The following is a 21,108-nucleotide window of genomic DNA, read 5'->3' on the forward strand; positions in this document are numbered from 1 at the left end:
CACCCCACGCCACAGAGGGCAGAATCAATCAATTTGAGGGACACCTGGGATATAAACAGCAACAAGCAATGGAGTCCTTGTAGAACCACTATGAGATTCAGCTAAGTCTACACCTTTCTGAGGCCCAAGTCAGAAAAGGCAACTTTGCCTTTGCCTTTTCTCTCTTTGGATGCTGGTCAGAACAAATAAGCTTTTTCTGATAATTCGGGTTTCCATACTCATTCTCTTAAGACCCCTTTCCTGCCACGTGACTACTTGTCCAACATGTGTCTGACCTCTGCACCAGTTTTTACACCATGGTAGTTTGGTTTGGTTTTCTTCTCCCGTCCACTACCCTCTGGCAGCTGCTGAGACTTACTACTTTCCTACCCTGGGAATTTTTAATAAAACTGTCCTTGAGCTAAAAAGCAAAATCAAAACCAACAAGTGTCCATGGTTGTCATACACTATGGAGCACCCAGCAGGAAGCCGAGAGAGAAGATGGACAGACCTTACCCACAGGTTAGGAACCAACTCACGACTCACCCTTCAGCCCTCTGCCTGTCCCCAAACCATCATCAGTGCAAACACCAAGTTTCCAATCACCTGAATTTCTTCTTTCATTAAGTATGAGAGGCCCACCTCCTCTTCTCCCTCTCCAGCTTCTGAACCTGCTTCATCCTCATCTTCATCCTCCTCTTCCTCCTCCTCTTCATATCCTTCAGGTGGACCAGCTTCATCTTCCTCCTCATCTTCCTCATCTTCATCTCCATCTTTAAGAGACATTTGGAAAGATAAACAGATGGCTGGTCAAATGCTTCTGCCTGGCATGCAGGCCCTCCTCACCCTGCCCAATTATCTCAACACCATCAGCCAATGGGGAGAGGATTTCAAGGTGTTCCCACTCCTTTTTTTTTTAATATTTATTTATTTATTATGTATACAATATTCTGTGTGCATGTCTGCAGGCCAGAAGAGGGCACCAGACCTCTTTACAGATGGTTGTGAGCCACCATGTGGTTGCTGGGGATTGAACTCAGGACCTTTGGAAGAGCAGGCAATGCTCTTAACCTCTGAGCCATCTCTCCAGCCCCCTCCCACTCCTTTTTTAAAGAAACACATTCTGGCCAGGCAATGGTGGCACAGGCCTTTAGTCCCAGTACTCAGGAGGCAGAGGTAAGTGGATCTCTGAGTTCAAGGCCAGCCTGGTCTATACAGTGAGTTCCATGACAACACAGAGAAACCCTGTCTGAAAACAAAACAAATAAACCTCCCCAAACCTTCTGTTTCATAGCACTGTTACTAATCACCTAAGAAGTACCTTTTCTAGGACTGGGGACACGGCCCAGCGTGTACCTGTCATGTGACTCCACCCCCAGCACCACCAAAGATAAGCATCTTCCTTAACCCAGGTAATTACTGAGATAGATTTTCATACACTATATGGCACTGAAGTTGGTTTTACTTTGTAGCCACTTCAAAGCTTGCTTGTTGCCAAGCAAGGTGGCGCACACCTTTAATCCCAGCACTAAGAGGCAGATGCAGGTGGATCTCTGAGTTTAAGGCCAATCTGATCAACACAGTGAGTTCCAGAACAGCAAGAGTTAGGTCTCAAAAAGAAGAAACCATTACCCTCCTCATCCTCCTCTTCCGAGTCGGGGGCCTCGTTGTCCTCCTGGTCAAATCCATCTAAGTAGGTGATCTGCTGCAGCAGCTCGAAAATGCTTTCTCGGTAGTCCTCCAGGTTTGTGATCTCACAGTTAAACAAGTCAAGACTTTTCAAATTCTTAAGATTTTGCTGAAAAAGTAAAGTTAAAGGTTACAATCAAGATTTTAAACACTATGTTCTTCAATTTTAATGAAAGATCTGAAAACACACACGAAGTTAAAGAATGTTTTTTGCATTTTTAATGCTCTAAGGGTCATTCTACCACGCACAGCCAGCTCTTGTGGTCTGTCACCACTACACCTCCAGCGTCTTTTCTTACAGCTTGGTTTCTTCAGCGTCTATAAGGCATTTTTGCTGACAGAATCTGTGCACAAAGAGGCAGCAGCAATGCCTCAACCCGGCCCAGTAGGAGATCAGATAGGAGCTGAAGGCCAACTGGGTCTACAAAGACCCACCTCTCCAAAGGTGGCACAACCACATGACCGTCACCTTAACCAGCACCCACGCTCCTTTCCAATAGTTTAACCTCACACCATCTTATTTTGTTAAAGACAGGTCTCACTCCGCAGCCTAAGCTGACCCTGCGCTCTCAATCCCTTTAGCCTCCCAAGACTGGGATCTGGGCAGACACCACCACATCAAGCCCAACACTCTGAAAAACCTAAGGACAGTCAGGCGGATCTCACGACAGGGGATCTCTGCAAAGCTTTAGAACCCATCCTGGAATTCGCCCCGTAGCCCAGGATGGCCTTGAACTCAGAGAGGTCTGTCTGCTTCTGCCTCCCAACCTCCCAAGTACTAGGATTAAAGGCCACCACTGCCTAGCTTGAGGCCTTTGTTGGTTTTTTTTTTTGGTTTTTTTTTTTTTTTTTGGTGTTTCGAGACAGGGTTTCTCTGTGGCTTTGGAGCCTGTCCTAGAACTAGCTCTGTAGACCAGGCTGGTCTCGAACTCACAGAGATCTGTCTGCCTCTGCTGGAGGCCTTTGTTTTTAAGAATGAGTTTAACTCTGCACCTGCAGCCCAGACTCCAACTCGGGGTCACCCTTCCTGTGCCTCAGTGCTGAGAGCCATCTTAATTCAGAAGGCAGGTGGATCACTGTGAATTCGAGGTCAGCCTGGGCTAGGGCTAGGGAAACCCTCTCGAAAAACCAAGAAAAAAAAAAAAAAAGAATAACTATCTGTTAAGACGTATCTCAGAAAACTCCAGACCTAAACAGAGATCAATAAAATAGAGTATGAACAAACCTCAGATAAATCAATCTAAAATTAATCCCAAAATCAAGTCCAGAGACAATTATTTCACTTACCAGAGCTTCTACTGTACTGAGATCTTTGATTTTGTTTCCGCTCAGATTGAGGTAGGTAAGATTTGGACATTTCTCTGCCAGGACTTCCAAGCCTCCAGATATTATATTGTCGCTGAGTTCCAACTACATATTCCACACGGAGAGAAAACAAAGAAGGACGCAGCCTGAGGACCTTTATGTGCACATAAGTTTGAAGAGGCCCTGTCACTCTCTCTGCCCTCCCCAGTTCCCGTCTACCCGCAGAGATCAGAACCCTGTGCAGCAGCTCCACTGTGGCTCCACTGGTGTTTGCCTGCATGTGTGTGATGGTGCTGGAAGCCTTGGAACTGGAGTCACAGAGAGCTGTGACTGGGAACCATGTGCTGGGAACTGAACCCAGGTCATATCTCCAGGCTCTTTCCCTTTTCTTATCCCTAGAAACTTAAAGATTTCTTTTTTTGTTTTTTTTTTTTTTTTTGGTTTTTCGAGACAGGGTTTCTCTGTGGTTTTGGAGCCTGTCCTGGAACTAGCTCTTGTAGACCAGGCTGGTCTCGAACTCAGAGATCCACCTGCCTCTGCCTCCCGAGTGCTGGGATTAAAGGCGTGCGCCACCACCGCCCGGCTTAAAGATTTGTTATTGCAGGTAAAATAGTCATTTTGCTTGAGCGAGACCTTGATGTACGCCCCAGCAGAAAAACCATGGTGTCCTCGAACTACTCCCAACTCACCTTCCGAAGTTTATTCAAGCTGGGAAGCCGGGCCAAGGAACTCAATTCCACGTTGGCCATACTAAGAAACTCCAGTTCTTTAAAGGTGTCATTGAGGCCTTCGATCTCCCCGTTGACACACAAGCAATTATCAAGGACTAACTCTGTCACCTGTTAGAGGAAACAGATTGATAATTAGTTTGCACAGCAACAGACCTGTCTGAGCACTCTAAACACATGAATATTAAAATCTTAGTCCCAGCACTCCGGAGAGTCAGGCGGATCTCCGTGAGCTCCAAGCCAACCCGGTCTACATAGTGAGTTCCATAACAACCAAAGCTACAGAACAGAGAAAGACCCTGTTTAAAACAAACACCACCAAACCGACGCACCAGCCCCTACACTGGGTGCACTGCATGAGGCTGGAGTCTCAGCTATTTAGGAGAGAAGGAGGAAGGGCCACTTGAGCCATGGAGTCCATAACCAGCCTGGGAACACAGCAATCAATCCCTACATATCATCTTCTCCTCACCATGTTCCTGTAAGCAACCCGAACGCAACTCACTGAGTCACTTAAAAAAAAAAAAAAAGGTAAGGAGTGACCATGATTACAGCACACTATATCAACATACATGAAAAGTAGGAAGTAGGAAACACTATGTAATTAGCATGTAAGAATAAATCTTGTTCGATTTATGGGACTGGAGAGATGGCTCAGAGGTTAAGAGCACTGACTGCTCTTCCAGAGGTCCTGAGTTCAATTCCCAGCAACCACATGGTGGCTCACAACCTTCTGTAATGGGGTCTGGTGCCCTCTTCTGCTGTGCAGGCAGACATGCTGTATGATTTAGCTATCACTGTAGGCAGTCCTTCACAGCTGAACAAGTGCAGTGCCCGCTTCGAATCACTGGGGCGGAAAACCAACTGAAGAAGGGCCTGATGAAATGTGTTAGCAAGAGCCTCACCACCCTGACCTGCACCTCCACAAAGAGGGGACTCCTGAGCTACGGCAGGAAGTGTCTAACACTTTCAGGTTAAGCCTCTGTATATTTGGCTACAGATGTCAGTGGAATTCCAACTTTGTTACCCTTTAGGAAGTAATGTCAGACAGACACCTGTAACAGCCCGCCTTTGGGGAGTCAACTGAAGACAAACGATATCACACAAAACAATTTTCTCGACAAAATGTCCTTTTTCCCTTTGATGCTCAAGCAGTTCTATGGACGTTCCCATTCCTGGGAGGGAGGGAGCTGGGTTTCCTTTTTTAGTTTGTTTTATGTACATGTTGTTTTTGCCCGCATGAAAATCTATCTGTACACCCTAGGCATGCAGTACCCACGGAAGCCAGAAAACAGCCCCTGGATCCCTCGGACAGCGCCATGTGGGTTCTGGGAATTCAAACCTGGTCCCCCAAATACCAGCCAGTTCTCTTAATCCCTGAGCCATCTCTCCAGCCCAGAACTGGATTTCTCATTAGATCTGAGTTGTAGGAAGAGCGGCCAGCTCATTTATTTATTTCCATCTGATGTACACAGGTGTTTTTCATGGGCATGTGTACCACATGTATATCTGGTGCCTTCCGAAGGCAGAAGAGGAATCTGACTCCACGACAGTTGTAAGCCACCATGTGAGCGCGGGCAAGAACAAGTGCCCGTCACTCCAGCCCCAGATCTGAGATACAGTACCCAAACCAATGATGCGCCTGACTAGATCTAATCCCAGACCCCATTCTCTGTCACCAGTAAGTGTTTACTTAAATCAGGAACAGCAAATGCTGGCGTCTCTACTTGAGTGGAACTTTGACATCTCTATCTATTATCTATCTATCTACCGATCATCTATCTATCTATCTATCTATCTATCTATCTATCTATCTATCTATCTAATTTTGGTTTCAAGGCCAGGAAGCAAATGTACATAAAAAAACTACTTGCACTAATTAGGTCACGCCATTAATGTATAGTGGGGTGTCCTGACTCTTAAGTCTTTGTGTGTGTGTGTGTGTGTGTGTGTGTGTAGCCCTGACATCCAAGGAACTCCGTAGACCAGGCTGGCCTTGAACTCAAAGATCTGCCTGCAAGTGCCTCTGAGCTCTGGGATTAATGGTGAGTGCTGGAACCAAAGAGCCGCACAACCACCACCCAGTTTGTTTGTTTTTGAGATAGTGTCTCACTCTTTAGTCCTGGCTGGCTAGGAACTTGCTTTGTAGATCCGGTAAGCCTCAAACTCAAGAGACCCATCTGCCTCTGCCTCCCAAGTGCCAGGATTACATGCCGGGATTAAGAGCTCAGCAAGACGGTTTGTAGATCTGGCTCAGAACCCAGCTCTTTCACCAGAATAAGCCGTTCACCGCCTTGAGGCTCCTATTCTCTAGTCTGGATTCTAAAACAATGCAACCCAGTTTACAAGTTTTCCCAAGGAGAAAGTAAACAAACAGGACGCTTTATAAACTGTCCACGCAGTGGGCGGTGGTTAATCCCAGCACTTAGGAGGCAGAGGCAGGTGTATTTCTAAGTTAGAGGCCAGCCTGGTCTACAGAACAAGTTTCAGGACAGCCAGAGCTACATGGAAACATTAAAAAGCCAAAAACGTAAATGAAAATAATCTATATAAACCCATTACTACACCACAGCATCGTGCAGCAATCCTCCCAATTGGGAAGTAAAAGCGTGGGGGAAAGGCCCATTTTTGTACCCTAAAGCTTCTGAGAAACTGCTTGTTTTGCCTTGTCTGACAGAGTCCCACTTGCAGCCATCCTCGTACCTCGGCCTCCAAGGGCTGGGAATTACAGATGATATACAGAATTACAGATATTAGTCACTACGTCCCGCTGATGACAGCATTTCAACTTTGAGTTATTCTGGAATCTTCTAATAAGCTGTAAAAAACTTCTATTCGCCCAGAGATAACCCTTACAGCAACAATGTTTCCTCCACCTCACTCTCGGCTAAAGTCGGAGCAACCCGCAAACCGGCCACCGAAAAGAACAGGGCTCCGGCACGGGTGGCTCGGCCAGATAACCGCGAAGGCCGGGCAGACCGGCGCCTTTGCTCGGGCGTCATGGGACTACCGTAGCGTGGATCCCTTGTCCCTCGACTTCACGCGGCCGGGAACCAGCGAGCCCCGGGCGCCTTCCCCGCCCGTCGCGGCCCAAGCTCCAGGCCAGTGAACCTGGCGGGAAGGAAGCGCAAGGAAATCCGATGGCCGGGGGCTCGGCGGCGACGCCACCCGGGGGCCCCCACTCGGGGCCCCCTCCTGACGGCCGCACGGAGCACTGCGCGGCTCGCACGAGCCACGGGCTTGCGTAGAGGTCCGCGCGCCACGAGGATCGCGGCCGACGCCGTCGGGTCCCGGGATCCTGCCGCCCGCGAGTGGGCACCGCCGGAGGGGGAACGGGGTGCAGATCGGCCAGAGACCCACGCCCGGGGCTGCGGCCGACCGAGTGGCGGCACCGCGGGAAAGTTCCACCAACTTCGCAGGTGGCGAAGGCCCGAGGGTCGCGCCCACGACGCCCGCCCCCGCGAGGCCGGGGCCGCCAGACTGCGGGGACGCCGAGGGGCTGAGCCCCCGCGCGCTCACGAAAATGCCCCTAGAAACTTAAGCCCTTCGCCATTTTAAGCACAAGAGCCTGGTGATTTAAAACTTAAAATAAACACCCCGCCCCCACCCCGAGTGGGGGCGCGTTTCCCAGCCCGCCCCGCGCAGCCACCCGGACCCCCGAAGCCCACCCCTCACGACCCAGGGCGGGAGGGGGAGGTGGGGGCTGAGTCATCTCACCTCCTCCGGGGCTCTGTTCTTCAACTCCAGGTTAATCTTCTTCTTCATCTCCATGTCCTCCTCCTTTCCCCTCGCGCGCCCGCCCCACTGCCCCCAACCCTAAAAAACCTCTAAAGGTCTGGAGATGAATGAAAAGAGACGCAAAGACGGACGCCCACTACCACCCGGGTGTGGGGGAGAAAGAAAAGAATAGCAAATGGAGTCCGACGACTTGGGACGAACTCGGCTGCCCCCACCTTCTAGTCCACACACCCGCGCGCGCACACACGGGCACGCACACACATTCACACACAGAGACACGCGCGCGCCCACAGTTCCTTCCTCTTCAATGGCTGCTGCGAGACTGAGCCTCCATGACACGGCACCGCCAACCCCCTGGCCTACACTCCGCCCACCTCCCGATTGCATTGGCCGAGGCTTCACCGTCGCGCGGCCCCATTGGGCTAGAGGACTGCCCGTCTGTCTTTGGGGGGGCCCTGGACCATAAACTCCGCGTCTATTGGCTCTGAGCAAGCGCGCAGTTAATTCCGATAGGCCCGGGCGGATGTACGTCCCGGAGAAATGATTTTGAATCCCAGTCACCCCCCTCCTTTTCTTTGTGTGATTGGCGCGCTTTCCCTCGGTGGTGGGACGGTTTGGGTGTCTGTTGGGTTTGTTTTTGTTTGTTTGGGGGGTTTTCTGGCTTCAGGGTTAAGGGAAGGGAAAAGGCGTCGCCGGCGCCCCCAGGTTGTAAGGGGGTCGCTCAACACACCGCACTCCAAAGCTTGTGGTGGTCCCAAATCACAAGCTTGGCTGTGCCGCTGAGGTGTGAGCTAGGGACACCTCCCCTTCTCCAACCGCCCCTGCGTGCTGTACAACCAGAGCGTGATAAAGGAGGTATTTTAACTTCCACTCTAAAAGGCGGAGCGACTCTGAAATCAGTTGAGTTTAGCGCGTTGACTCAGAAACCTTTAAATAAAATTGCCCTGGAGGAATTTTACCGAGGTCATTTGTAGGCTGGCAAAAAGTTGGGACTTTAGAGAAAAAGCAACACGGGCCTAAAGAAAACACGATTCCCAGAAAACCCACAGCAAGACCTCTCTTTCCAACTTCCCTTTGTAAGTTGCCTACAGAAATCTTGTACTTAAAACGTTCTTCTAAATTGAGGGGCTGGAGAGACGATGTCCTCTTGCAGAGAACCCTGGTTCCGTACCCTCGTGATAGCGCACAATCGTCCATAACGACAGTTCCAGGGAATTCAATAGCCTCTTGACCTCCACAGGCTCCAGGCACAGATATGTGTGTACAAACATTCAGGCAAAACACGTAAATACATTTTTAAATAATTCTAGTTAATGTCTCTGTAAGATCCAGCATAATAGTCCATGTCTTTAACCACAGACCTCTGAAGGGAGAGGAAGGTCTGTCTGGTATACATGAGTTCCAGGCCAGCCTCTGGCTCAAAGCAAAAACTAAAGACCTAAGTAAAATATGAGTGGGTGCCTGGCCGTCGCGATGCCTTTAATTCTAGCGGGGGAGGGGGAGGGGGAAGGGATTTGGGCTGGCAGATCTCAGTGAGTTGGTGGTCAGCCTGATCTACACAGTCAAGCCTACAAAAGAAACCCTGTCTCCGGGGAGGGAGGAGAGGAATGAGTGGGTTAAGGGTTATTTTTTTAAGATTACTTTTTCTCTGCTTCCTGCCTGGCATGATGTGATCAGCTCCTTCCAGTTCCTGCCATTATGTCCTGTGCCTAGTGAGCCTAGAACTGTGACCTAAAATACATCCTTTCTCCCTTGGAAAGATTATTTTTCTCTTCTCGGGGATGGGGATTCCAGATAAGGTTCTTCTGTGTAGCCCTGGCTGTCTTGGAACTCACTCACAGAGATCCACCTGCCTCTGCCTCCCAAGTGCTGGGTTTAAAGGCGTGTGCCACCACCGCCTGGCTATTTTTTTTCCCTAAAGTTCTCAACTGTTCTTAGTTCTGGTTATATTCTGCTATATTTCTTTAAAACCCAGATGACGTGGGCAAGTGAGTGAATTATCGTACATCTCCCAGTTTCAGTTTCCCAGCCGAGAGACCTTTGGGTCTCCAGCAGACTCTTCACCACTCCACCCTTACCCCCACCCAGGTACAGGAACAAATAGGCTTACTTTTAATAACAAATAGCATAAGTAGTAAAATGTCACCTCGCCTCAAAAGACATCCGAAGTTAGTTAGATTTCAATGCCAACAATACTAAAAGAAGCCAACTATGAAAACAACCAAAATACACAGCAAGGGAAGAGTGGCGGCCTGGTTGCACACACCTTTAATCCGAGCACTCCCAAGGCAGGGGAAGGCAGGGCTTTATGAGTTTAAGGCTAGTCTGGTTACATAGGGACTTCCAAGTCAGCCGAAGCTGCCAAAGCTAGAGGGAGCCCGTACCCCCAAAAAAAAAAAAAAAAAAAAAAAAAAAAAAAAAAAGAAAAGAAAAGGGGGCTGGAGAGATGGCTCAGTGGTAAGTGCCTGCTCTTCCAAAGGTCCTGAGTTCAGTTCCCAGCAACCACATGGTGGCTCACAACCATCTGTAATGGGGTCTGGTGCCCTCTTCTGGCCTGCAGACATACACACAGACAGAACATTGTATACAAAATAAATAAATAAATAAATAAATAAATATTTAAAAAAAAAAAAGAAAAGAAAAGAAAAGAAAAGAAAAAAGAAAGAAAGAAAAACGAAAAGAGAGAGAGAACACATTTTGGCACCAACCTGGGACTATATCCTGAATTCTGAATTCTGATCCCACCGATAGCTGAGCATAGGGGAGGGTAGCAGCCCAAGAGGACATGCCTTAAAGGAGAGAAAAACATGATTGAGGGAGGAGAGGGAGAGGGAGGAAGGAGTTGTCTACTAAAGGAACAGGAAGGGAAACAGAAGGAGTGGTACGTGGGAGCTGAACAAGAGACAGAAGAGAAAGCAGAGGCAGCTCTGTGACCTTGAGGTCGTCCTGGCCTGCACAGTTCCAGGCCAGCCAGGGCTGCAAAGACCCTGCCTCAAGAAGAAGAAGAGGTGGAGGAGAAGAAAGGGTGGACGGGTTCAGACAATGCCTTCAACCTGCCGGCAAGAAGGAGCCCTGGGAGATTATTAAACTCCTGGGCCTGCAGATGCCTCGGGGTAAAGACACTTGCGGCCAAGCCTATCAACCTGAGTCGCTATCCCTGGAAACCCCACGGTGGGAAGAAAGAACTGACCCTGAAAGTTGTTCTCTGACTCCGACATTCATGCTATGGTACATGCATAGCCAAACACACACGCACGCATGTGCACACACATATAAATAATAAACAGACGTTAAAATAGAAACTTGAAGTCCACACGTCTTTAGTCTTTACCATTCAAAACCTAAGCTCAGGGGCTGGAGAGATGGCTCAGAGGTTAGAGCATTGCCTGCTCTTCCAAAGGTCCTGAGTTCAGTTCCCAGCAACCACATGGTAGCTCACAACCATCTATAATGGGGTCTAGTGCCCTCCTCTGGCTTGCAGGCATACACACAGACAGAATATTGTATACATAATAAATAAGTAAATAAATAAATATTTTTTAAAAAAAAAACTAAGCTCATCTTCAGCCACTGATTTTCTTACTGACCTTCAGATCAGGATGTAAACTCTCAACTGCTCCAGACCCGTGCCTGCCTGCCCTTCCAATGCCAACACTCTGCCCTGATGCTCTTAGACTCACCCTCTGAGACTGTAAGCAAGCCCCGGTTAGATGCTTTCTTCTATAAGTTGCCTTGGTCATATATAGTATCTTTTTTTCCTTTCTGTAGACCAGGCTGACCTCAAACTCACAGAGATCTGCCTGCCTCTGCCTCCAGAATACTGGGATTAAAGTGTGCCCCCACTGCCCCGGCTTGAGTGGTATCATCATATGTACTGGGATCCCTGACCGAATGAAAGGGAGAAAACCAGCTAACAGCCACATCCATCTCTGAGATCCGTTTAAAATTTAAGTATTAAATCTTTTTTTAAAGCAAGGCCTTGAGGTGTGACATTTAAGGGTGGCTGCTGGCCTCCACACATGTGTGCACACGCTAGCATGCACACGGCACACGCACTGAAGCAAGAATGAGCCACGAAAGCTCTCATACACAGCGGGTGGGGATGGCAAACTGATAGTCATTCAGTGATAAAGTAGAGCAAATTCCCGGTGCCCAGCAACACGAATGAACACTAAGTTTAAGAAGCCACATCCAAAGGATGTATAATTTGATCCATAAGATGTGCTGAGAAAGCCAAAATTACCGGGTCAGAAAGCAGGCGTTACCGAGGGATGTGTGTGGGAAGAGGAGTTAGCCGCAAAGGGCACAGGGGACTCATGGCGGGAGCGGTGGTGACGAGCCTGTTCTCTATCTTGATTATGGGGTAGTTGCCCAATGGATTTGTCAAAACTCATGGACGTGTCCTCAAAAAAAGAGTGATTTTACGGCATATAAATTATACCTCCTTAAGCCTGAGGTAACTTTTTTTCACTGTGCAATGTTAAAAGGAAAACTGCAGTACCCACTGAGAGTCCACTTCCAGGCAACAACTGGACACGTGTATAACTATATATGCGTGAGAGTATCTAACTGTTGCTGGTCCGGGGTACAAACTGAAAATGCCTTAGTCCTAACACAAAGGAGGGGTGAGAAATCAGCCTGGGGCTGGGGGTGCAGTTAGGTGGGAGAGCATGTACTTAGCGTGCCCTGGAATTCAATCCATAGCGCCAAACCTCAATAGGCCCATGTTGTTACCTTTTCTTCCTTAGCCTCTCACGTGACAAGGAACATTAGCACTGAACTCTGTCCTCAAACCTACACTTTACAGGGTCTCTCAAAGTTGCTGTCTTAGTCAGGGTTTCTACAGCTGCGAGAGGCAAGAGCCTCAGGCGGGAGCTGAGGCAGAGGTTCCAGAGGAGTGCTGTTTACTGGCTCGGTCATCCCAGCTCGCCCAACCTGCTTTCTTACAGAACTCCCACTCAGAGAAGGACCACCCACAATGGGCTGGGCTCTCCCAGTCAACCACTAATTAAGATAATGCCCTACAGGCTTGCCTGTAGCCCCCCTCTTTTGTTGTTTTTTTGTTTTTTGAATTTTCGAGACAGTGTTTCTCCGTAACTTTTGGTTCCTGTCCTGGAACTAGCTCTTCTAGACCAGGCTGGCCTCGAACTCACAAAGATTCGCCTGCCTCTGCCTCCCGAGTACTGGGATTAGAGGTGTGCGCCACCACCGCCCAGCGCCTATAGCCCAATCTTATGAAAGCATTTTCTTAATTGAGGTTCCCTCTAAAATGACTTTAGCTTGTGTCAGTCAAGCTGACATAAAAGTAAGGAGCACAGTTGCCCAGGCAGGTTTTAAACTTTCTATCCTCCTGCCTCACCCACCCAGAACAGCTGAGTCTAAACCTGCCAGAGCATGCCTGGCAAAATAACGCTATTTCCATACTATGACATCATTGTGGCAAGGACTTATATTTATTTATACAGAATAACTTTCACAAATTATGCATATGATATGGTCCCTTTTTATTTTATTTATTATTTTATTTTATTTTGGTTTTTCGATACAGGGTTTCCCTGTAGCTTTGGAGGTACTGTTTTTATAAAGTCTAAAATGTATATGTACCCAAAACATATGCATTTATATGTGGCATCACAGAAAACAGTTCCAGAGACATCAGAATGTGTCTGTGAACATGTATCTGTAGTCTGGGAAAAGCCCTGGATTTGATCTCCCCGAGCACATAAACTCCAAAGCAGAGGCAGGAAGATGGTAAATTAGAGGTCAGCAGGCATGGTAGCATCCATCCCAGTACCTGGGGTGAGAAGGATCCAGGGTTACATGCTAACCTGGGCTGCACAGTGAGGTTTTGTCTCAAATTAACAAATAACAGAATGTGAACAGTGGTTGTTTCTACCAGGAGAATTTTGAATTTTGGGAGATGTTATCTTTGTTTCTGTTAATGCTTCTTTTTAAATTTGATTTATTCTTTTACTTACTTCCTTATCTATTTGGTAGTCTTGCTAGGTAGTCCAGGGTGGTCCTGAACTCATGATCCTCTTGCTGCAAACTCCCAAGTGCTGGGAATCCAAACCTGGACCCCAATGCCTGAGTTTTCATTCTTAAAGTCTTCAACTTTTCCTAATTGGGTGTTACTTGAAATTTTTATTTTATTTTATTAAAGAATTTACTTGGGCTGGAGAGATGGCTCAGTGATTAAGAGCATTACCTGCTCTACCAAAGGTCCTGAGTTCAATTCCCAGCAACCACATGGTGGCTCACAACCATCTGTAATGAGGTCTGGTGCCCTCTCCTGGCCCGCAGACAGAATATTGTATACATAATAACTAATAAAATTAAAGAATTTACTTATTCATGCCAGGCAGTGGTGGTGTACACTTTTAATCCCAGCACCTGGGAGACAGAGTCAGATCTCCATGAGTTCAATGCCAGCCTAGTTAACAAAGCAAGTTCCAGGATAGCCGGGACGGTTACACAGGGAAGCCCAGTCTCAAAAAACAAAAACAAAGTCGGGCAATGGTGATGCACACCTTTAATCCCAGAACTCAGGAGGCGGAGGCGGAGGTGGGCGGATCTCTGTGAGTTTGAGGCCAGCCTGATCTACAAGAGCTAGTTCCAGGACAGGCTCCAAAGCTACAGAGAAACCCTGGCTTTAAGCAGCCGCACAGGTGGTGCAGAGGCTAAGAGTGCCGACCCCTGTTCCCCAGGGCCTGAGTTCGAGAACAGCTCGCTCTATGTTAAAAATCGAAAAAAAAGAGCCGCGCGTGCACGCCTTTAATCCCACCCAGCACTCGGAGGCAGAGGCAGGCGGATCTCTGGGAGTTCGAGGCCAGCCTGGTCTACAAGAGCTAGTTCCGGGACAGGCACCAAAGCTACAGAGAAACCCTGTCTCGAAAAACAAAAAACAAAAAACAAAACCCAACTTCACTCAGAAATGAGATAGGATTTTGCCATGGAGTTCCAGCTGACCTGAAAGTCGCAGATATCCACCTGCCTCTGCCGAGTGCCAGGATTAAAAGTCATATTCTACCACCCGTGTTGAGTTTTGGTCTTGGGAGGGAATTGGGCCCAGAAAAATTGGGTCAGAAGAGATGGACTGAAAAAGAAAGCATATTGGTCCAGATGCAGTGGTATATTACTTTAACCCCAGCACGAGGGAGGTGGGGTTCTGTGAGTTCAAGGCCAGCCTGGGCTACAGAATAGTGAGTTCCAGGACAGCCAGAGCTACATAGTGAGACCCTGTCTCAAAAATAAATAAATAAAAGAAACAAATTCTTTAAAAAAAGAAAGAAGGACAGAAAGAAAAACAGAGAGAGAAAGGAAAGAAGGAAGAAGACATACCCAATGTCAAAGTACTCGAAAGAGTCTGGATTCCAAGCCGGGCGGTGGTGGCGCACGCCTTTAATCCCAGCACTCGGGAGGCAGAGGCAGGTGGATCTCTGTGAGTTCGAGACCAGCCTGGTCTACAAGAGCTAGTTCCAGGACAGGCTCCAAAACCACAGAGAAACCCTATCTCGAAAAACCAAAAAAAAAAAAAAAAGAGTCTGGATTGGATTCCAGCTGCCAGGCCAATAGTTAGGCATTAGGGGTAAACTGTTGTGTTTTTTTTTTAACTTTTCTTTTTTAGATTTATTTATTTATATTTTATGTGCATTGGTATTTTGCCTACTTGTATGTCTGTGTGAGTGTGTCAGATCCTCTGGAACTGGAGTTACAGACTGTGAGCTGCCATGAGGGTGCTGGGACTTGAGTAGCCTATGCTCTTAACCACTGAGCCATCTCTCCAAACCTGGGTAAATGTTCTTAAACTTTACCAATCATGAGCTTAAGTCCTGAATCTGGATTCTTTTTGGGAGGGGGTTGGATTTTTCAGACAAGGTGTCTTTGTGTAACAGTCCTGGCTGTCTGGGAACTCACTTTGTAAACCAGGCTGGCCTCGAATTCAGAGATCCATCTGCCTCTGCCTCCTGAGTGCTGGGATTAAAGGCGTCTGCCACTACGCCAGGCTGAACCTGGAAATTTTTGAGCAATGCCTGGTGGTGAGTTATGAATCTGTGTCTGTACACCTGTGTCAGTAAGGAGAGCTGTCCACCTCCCCCTTAGATAACCCTGTTCACTTTCCTCTCCTTGTGGGCCAGCTCAGCTCTGACCACGGAAAAGGAAAGTGTCCTCGAAGGCACACTCAACAAGAAAGAGTGTCACTCCCTTCATGAATGACGAGGTCTCATGAGTGAGCAGCCTTCCCCATTACCCAGCTAGCGTCCTCACCACCGACGACAATCAAGATGCCACCAGACTACATAGACGGAAGCTAACTCTCTTACCTGTTTTCTAGTGTCGGGATTCCTATTTGCCCAAAAGGTCACCCACTGCACATAACCAGCCTTTATCTGGCATCCTATCACAACCCAGTTGTGAGTCACATGACACTGAATCTGGGAGAAGATTGCGGCTTCACTTTTTCTTAGCAATTAAGGGGACATTGATTGCAAAAATAAGTCATATTAGGCAAGGTAGGAGTTGTACGATCTCCAGTGTGATTCGTGCCTTTTCAGCCCTGTGAGTACTTGCTTGGCTCGTACTCCTTTTTCAGGCACAACCTGGAGGGAAAAGGGCATGGGTGCTCACGGCCCTCCCTTTGCAAGGGCATGGACACTCACTGCCCTCCCTTCTCATCCCTCCCTTTGCATGGGCATGGGTGTTCATGGCTCTCCTTCTCATCCCTCCCTCTGCAGGGCATGGACACTCACTGCCCTCCCTTCTCATCCCTCCTTTTGCATGGGCTTGGGTACTCACAGCCCTCCCTTTGCAGGGCATGGGTGCTCACAGCCCTCCCTTCTCACCCCTCCCTTCTCACCCCTCCCTTTGCACGTGAGGAGTCTGGTTTACATCCACTCACTTTACTGCCTGGCTTATTTAACATGATTAATTTCCCTCCTGTCAATGAGCTATTAGGGGCTGCAGTGGCTGCCCTTGGGCAGACCCTTTCTTGGGTCTCCAGGACATGGAAAAAGCAACTGTAACAGCACTTCCTCCCATGGCCTCACGGTGGCCATGATGATGAGATGGGTCCCTAGGAACACAGCAGTGCGGAATCCCACATCCTTCTCTTTGTTCTCCAGCTGTACCTTAATAAAACTGTAAATGGGAGAACTGCCCCCCAAAGCATCTAAAATATGTCCATTTTATTCTGCACAGAACCAACCTTTGTCTGCAGCTTAGGGTTTATGAGGTTTTTTTTATTGTTGTTTTTTATTTTTCTTTTGACTTTTCTTTCTTTTTTTAAATATTTATTTATTTATACATACAATGTTATGTCTGTTTGCCTGCAGGCCAGAAGAGGGCGCCAGACCTCATTACAGATGGTTGTGAGCCACCATGTGGTTGCTGGGAATTGAACTCCGGACCTTTGGAAGAGCAGGCAATGCTCTTAACCACTGAGCCATCTCTCTAGCCCCCTGATTTTTCTTTTTCTTTTCTTTTTTTTTCTGGTTTTTTGAGAGATAGGATTTCTCTGTAGCTTTGGAACTAGCTCTTGTAGACCAGGCTGGCCTCGAACTCACAGAGATTCGCCTGCCTCTGCCTCCCAAGTGCTGGGATTAAAGGCCTGTGCCACCACCACCTGGCTCTTTTGATTTTTCAAGACAGGGTTTCTCTGCAGATTTGGAGCCTACAAAGGTTTAGTTTTTAAGATTTATTTGATTGTGTCTGTGTGAGGGGATGTGTGTGAGTGTAGATGCACCAGTCAGCAGTCATGGGAGTTGAGAATTGAAAGTTAGCCCTCTCCAAGAGCAGGAAATGCTCTTAACCACGGAACCACCTCCCTACGACTCTCTCTCTCTCTCTCTCTCTCTCTCTCTCTCTCTCTCTCTCTCCCTTCCTCTCTCTTTCTTTTCAGACAGAGTTTTTTTATTGCATAGTCCTGGCTATCCTAGAACTCCCTATGTAGACCAGGCTGGCCTCAAACCCAGGGAATCTCCTGCCTCCTGGGTCCTAGGATGAAAGGGCTATATCACCACTCTTAGCCATTGATTTTTTTCCTTTTGAATTGCTTTATTTTGGGACATTCTAGTATTTGCTTCTTCTGTTGTTTGAATATTGTACATAATGCACAAAATCTTAAAAAACAAAGATTGTTACTAATTAGTCCATTTCTTCCTCTGCACATTTCTGCATCTGAGAAACACATTTTAAACAATATATTCGTGGCCAGGTGGTGGTGCTGCACGCCTTTAATTCCAGGATTTGGGAGCAGAGGCAGAGGGATCACCTTGTTTGAGGTCAGCCTGGTCTATAGAGCAGGTTCCAGGATAGCCAGAGATACACAGAGAAACCCTGTCTCAAGAAACTAAAGCCAAAAACAAAAAATAAAACAAAAAGAAAAGAGAACTGTATTATGTGTCTGTGTGGGGATGCATATCTGTGTAGGGCCAGTGGAGGCAGAAGAAGGGGTCAGAGTCCCTGAAGCAGGAGTTAGGTTAGAGGTGGCTGTGAGCAGCCCAGCATAGGTGCTGAGCACTGAATTCGGCTCTGAAAGAGCAGTAAGTGCTCTTAAGGCCTGAGCCATCTTGTCAGTCCCTGATTTGACGTGCATTTTCAAAATGCCATAATTAGCCGGGCATGGGGCTGCATGCCTTTAATCACGGCACTTGGATCTTAGTGAATTCCAGGTCAGCCTGATCTACATAGTGAGGTCCAGGCCAGGGCTATGTGGTAAGACCTCACCTTAAAAACAACAACAACAAAACTATTAAATATCTTATTGACATAAAGATAAAATAAATTGGGGGCTAGAGAGATGGCTCAGAGGTTAAGAGCATTTCCTGCTCTTCCAAAGGTCCTGAGTTCAATTCCCAGCAACCACATGGTGGCTCACAACCATCTGTAATGAGGTCTGGTGCCCTCTTCTGGCCTGCAGGCATACACACAGACAGAATATTGTATACATAATAAATAAATAAATATTTTTTTTAAAAAAGATAAAATAAATTTTATTTCAATCAAATTTTTTGTTTGTTTGTTATTATTTTTTTTTGAGACAGGGTTTCTCTTTGAAACAGTCCTGGCTGTCCTGGAACTCACTCTGTAGACCAGGCTGGCCTTGAACTCACAGAGATCCACTTGCCTCTGCACCACCACCGCCTGGCCCCAACAGGTTTTAGATATATTTTATAACATTGTTAATAATTATTAAACAATATTTTATAGTGAGAATATTTTTCCTTTTAAAATTTGAATAACAAAGGATGGGGAAAACTAATTATCCTTTGCTGAAATCTGTTGTTCCCCACTATCCTGAGGCCAACTACGAGTACTATGTTTTCTTTTTTCTATTGGGGGGGGGAGTGTGGTGTGAATGTTTGCGTGTGTGTGTGTGTGTGTGTGTGTGTGTGTGTGTCCGAAGTTCACCATAGGTTTACGAGGTCTTCCTTGGTCTCTCCCAGCCACCAAACCTGTCCATATTTACATAGGCTGCAGAGATCTGAGCCCTTCTCCTCATGCTCACAAAGGAAGCTCTTTCTCCGCTGAGCTATCCTCCAAACTCTCTTTTTGGTTTTTGAAAAAGCCCTTTTTCCCGCCACTGGAGAGACTGAGAGGAAGAGCATAAATTCAAGGCTAGCCGGGGCAATCTGGTGAGACTCTGTCTCAAAACAAGAAGGAACAAGAGAGCTGAGGCTGAAACTCGGTATTTAAGCCCTTGGTTATCTCACACAAGGCCCTGGGTTCAATGAAAAAGGAGTCATTTGGGCCAGGCATGCTGAAACACAGCCGTACCCCCAGCGCTCAGGAAGCGGGGACAGAAGAATCGGCGTGCAAGGCCAATCTGAGCTACGCTGCGGAGACCCTCATCTGAGAAAGGGGGATAATATACACAAACAGCAGCCACAACAACAAACCGTGAGAGGAGGACTTGGGATCGATGCATGGCGTGTGCTCAGTGCTAGGGTGGATGCGTGCGTGTGCTCAGTGCTAGAGTCGATGCGTGGCATGTTCTCAGTGCTAGGGTCGCTGCATAGCGTGTGCTCAGTGCTAGGGTGGATGCGTGCGTGTGCTCAGTGCCAGGGTCGCTGCGTGGCGTGTGCTCAGTGCCAGGGTCGCTGCGTGGTGTGCGCTCAGTGCTAGGGTGGATGCGTGCGTGTGCTCAGTGCTAGGGTCGCTGCATAGCGTGTGCTCAGTCCTAGGGTCGCTGCGTGGCGTGTGCTCAGTGCTAGGGTCGATGCGTGGCGTGTGCTCAGAGCTAGGGTCGATGCGTGCGTGTGCTCAGTGCCAGAGTGTTTGCCCAGCATGTACAAGGTCCTGACTTCTGCTCCTGGCACTGAGGGGGCAGGTGCAGCAGAGGGAGAGAGAAATAAGGAGTGAAACGTCACTCTTTCTAATGCTCTTCCTTTCAGCATTCAATACAAGATGCAGATAGGTGGACAAATGAAATAATAAGCCGGGCAGTGGTGCGCATGCCTTTAATCCCAGCACCCGGGAGGCAGAGGCAGGCGGATCTCTGTGAGTTCTTGGCCAGCCTGGTCTACAAGAACTAGTTCCAGGACAGCCAGAGCTAGATCCAGAGAGACACTGTCTTAGAAAAAGAAGGAAAGGAAAAGTCTCTCAGCAAATATGGCAGTGCACATTGGTGACCCGAGCACTTGAGAGGTGGAAGCAGAAGGACCAGAATTAAAGGCCAGCATTAATCCATCCCAAATTCTAGTGGAGGTCTTGGGTCTCTCATGCATGAGTTTGAGCTGCCTGGGGCAACCAATGACAGACACCCTTACAGGTGTCATTTAATGGAGAGGTAACAGCAGGACCTTTATTACACACACCACAAAGGAGAAAGCCGGGCTTTGGCTCATCTCTGAGGGGTCTCTGTAAGGGAGCAGGAGTCTGAAGGGAGCTGTTGATACTTTCTGCAAACACTATCAACATCTGTACTCTTGCCCAAAAGAAACCTTGCCACCCCTCTGAAGCAGGGGGAGACATTGCCATTCCCAGGGGCCTGAGGCATCCAGCCGAGTTTGTGTCAACAATATGCATTCACTCCAGAGACTTTGTCAGCTCCCCCTTTTTATGCTTGTGATCACAACACTCAAGGGTTGAGACCAGAAGATTACTTCAAGTTCCAGGCCTACCTGGGTTACTTAGTGAGATCCAGTCTTTAAAAAAAAAAAAAAAATAGCTGGGCGGTGGTGGTGCACCCCTTTCATCCTCAGGAGGCAGCAGGTGGATCTCTGTGAGTTTGCGGCCTACCTGGTCTACAAAGGGAATTCCAGGGCAGGTAGGACAGCACAGAGAAACCCTGTCTCAAAGATAGATAGATAGATAGATAGATAGATAGATAGATAGATAGATAGACAGACAGACAGACAGACACTAAGCTGGAGAGATGCTCGGTGGTTAAGAGGACGGGTTCTGGCTGCTCCTGCAGAGGATGAGGGTTCAGTTCCTGCCACCTCTAACTTCAGTTCCAGAGGATCCATACCGTCTTCTGGCCTCCACAGACACCCTAAACCATTGTCCACTTATGTGCCTACAGGGGAAATACTCAGAAGCATAACATAAATTAATGTTTAAAATAATAAAAACGGGCTGAAGAGATGGCTCAGAGGTTAAGAGCATTGCCTGCTCTTCCAAAGGTCCTGAGTTCAATTCCCAGCAACCACATGGTGGCTCACAACCA

The 21,108-nt window shown here is 47.8% G+C and overlaps 1 protein-coding gene across 2 annotated transcripts; it reads right to left on the minus strand.

Moving 5' to 3' along the window:
- Nucleotides 1–513: 513 nt before the first annotated feature.
- On the minus strand, nt 514–7,788 carry Anp32e (acidic nuclear phosphoprotein 32 family member E). 2 transcript variants are annotated; one of them, XM_026784181.1, is made up of 5 exons: nt 7,419–7,788; nt 3,663–3,812; nt 2,956–3,078; nt 1,612–1,777; nt 514–752 (listed from the first exon to the last, which is right to left on the minus strand). In XM_026784181.1, exons 1-5 carry the CDS (start codon nt 7,470–7,472, stop codon nt 529–531), a joined length of 717 nt encoding a protein of 238 aa, XP_026639982.1. In that variant the 5' UTR covers nt 7,473–7,788; the 3' UTR covers nt 514–528. The 2 variants fall into 2 exon arrangements, with proteins under 2 accessions (XP_026639982.1, XP_026639983.1); XM_026784182.1 differs by lacking the exon at nt 1,612–1,777 and having other exon boundaries at nt 603–752.
- Nucleotides 7,789–21,108: the final 13,320 nt, after the last annotated feature.

Source organism: Microtus ochrogaster, chromosome 21 (genome assembly GCF_000317375.1).
Source record: "Microtus ochrogaster isolate Prairie Vole_2 chromosome 21, MicOch1.0, whole genome shotgun sequence".
NCBI classification, from domain to species: domain Eukaryota; kingdom Metazoa; phylum Chordata; class Mammalia; order Rodentia; family Cricetidae; genus Microtus; species Microtus ochrogaster.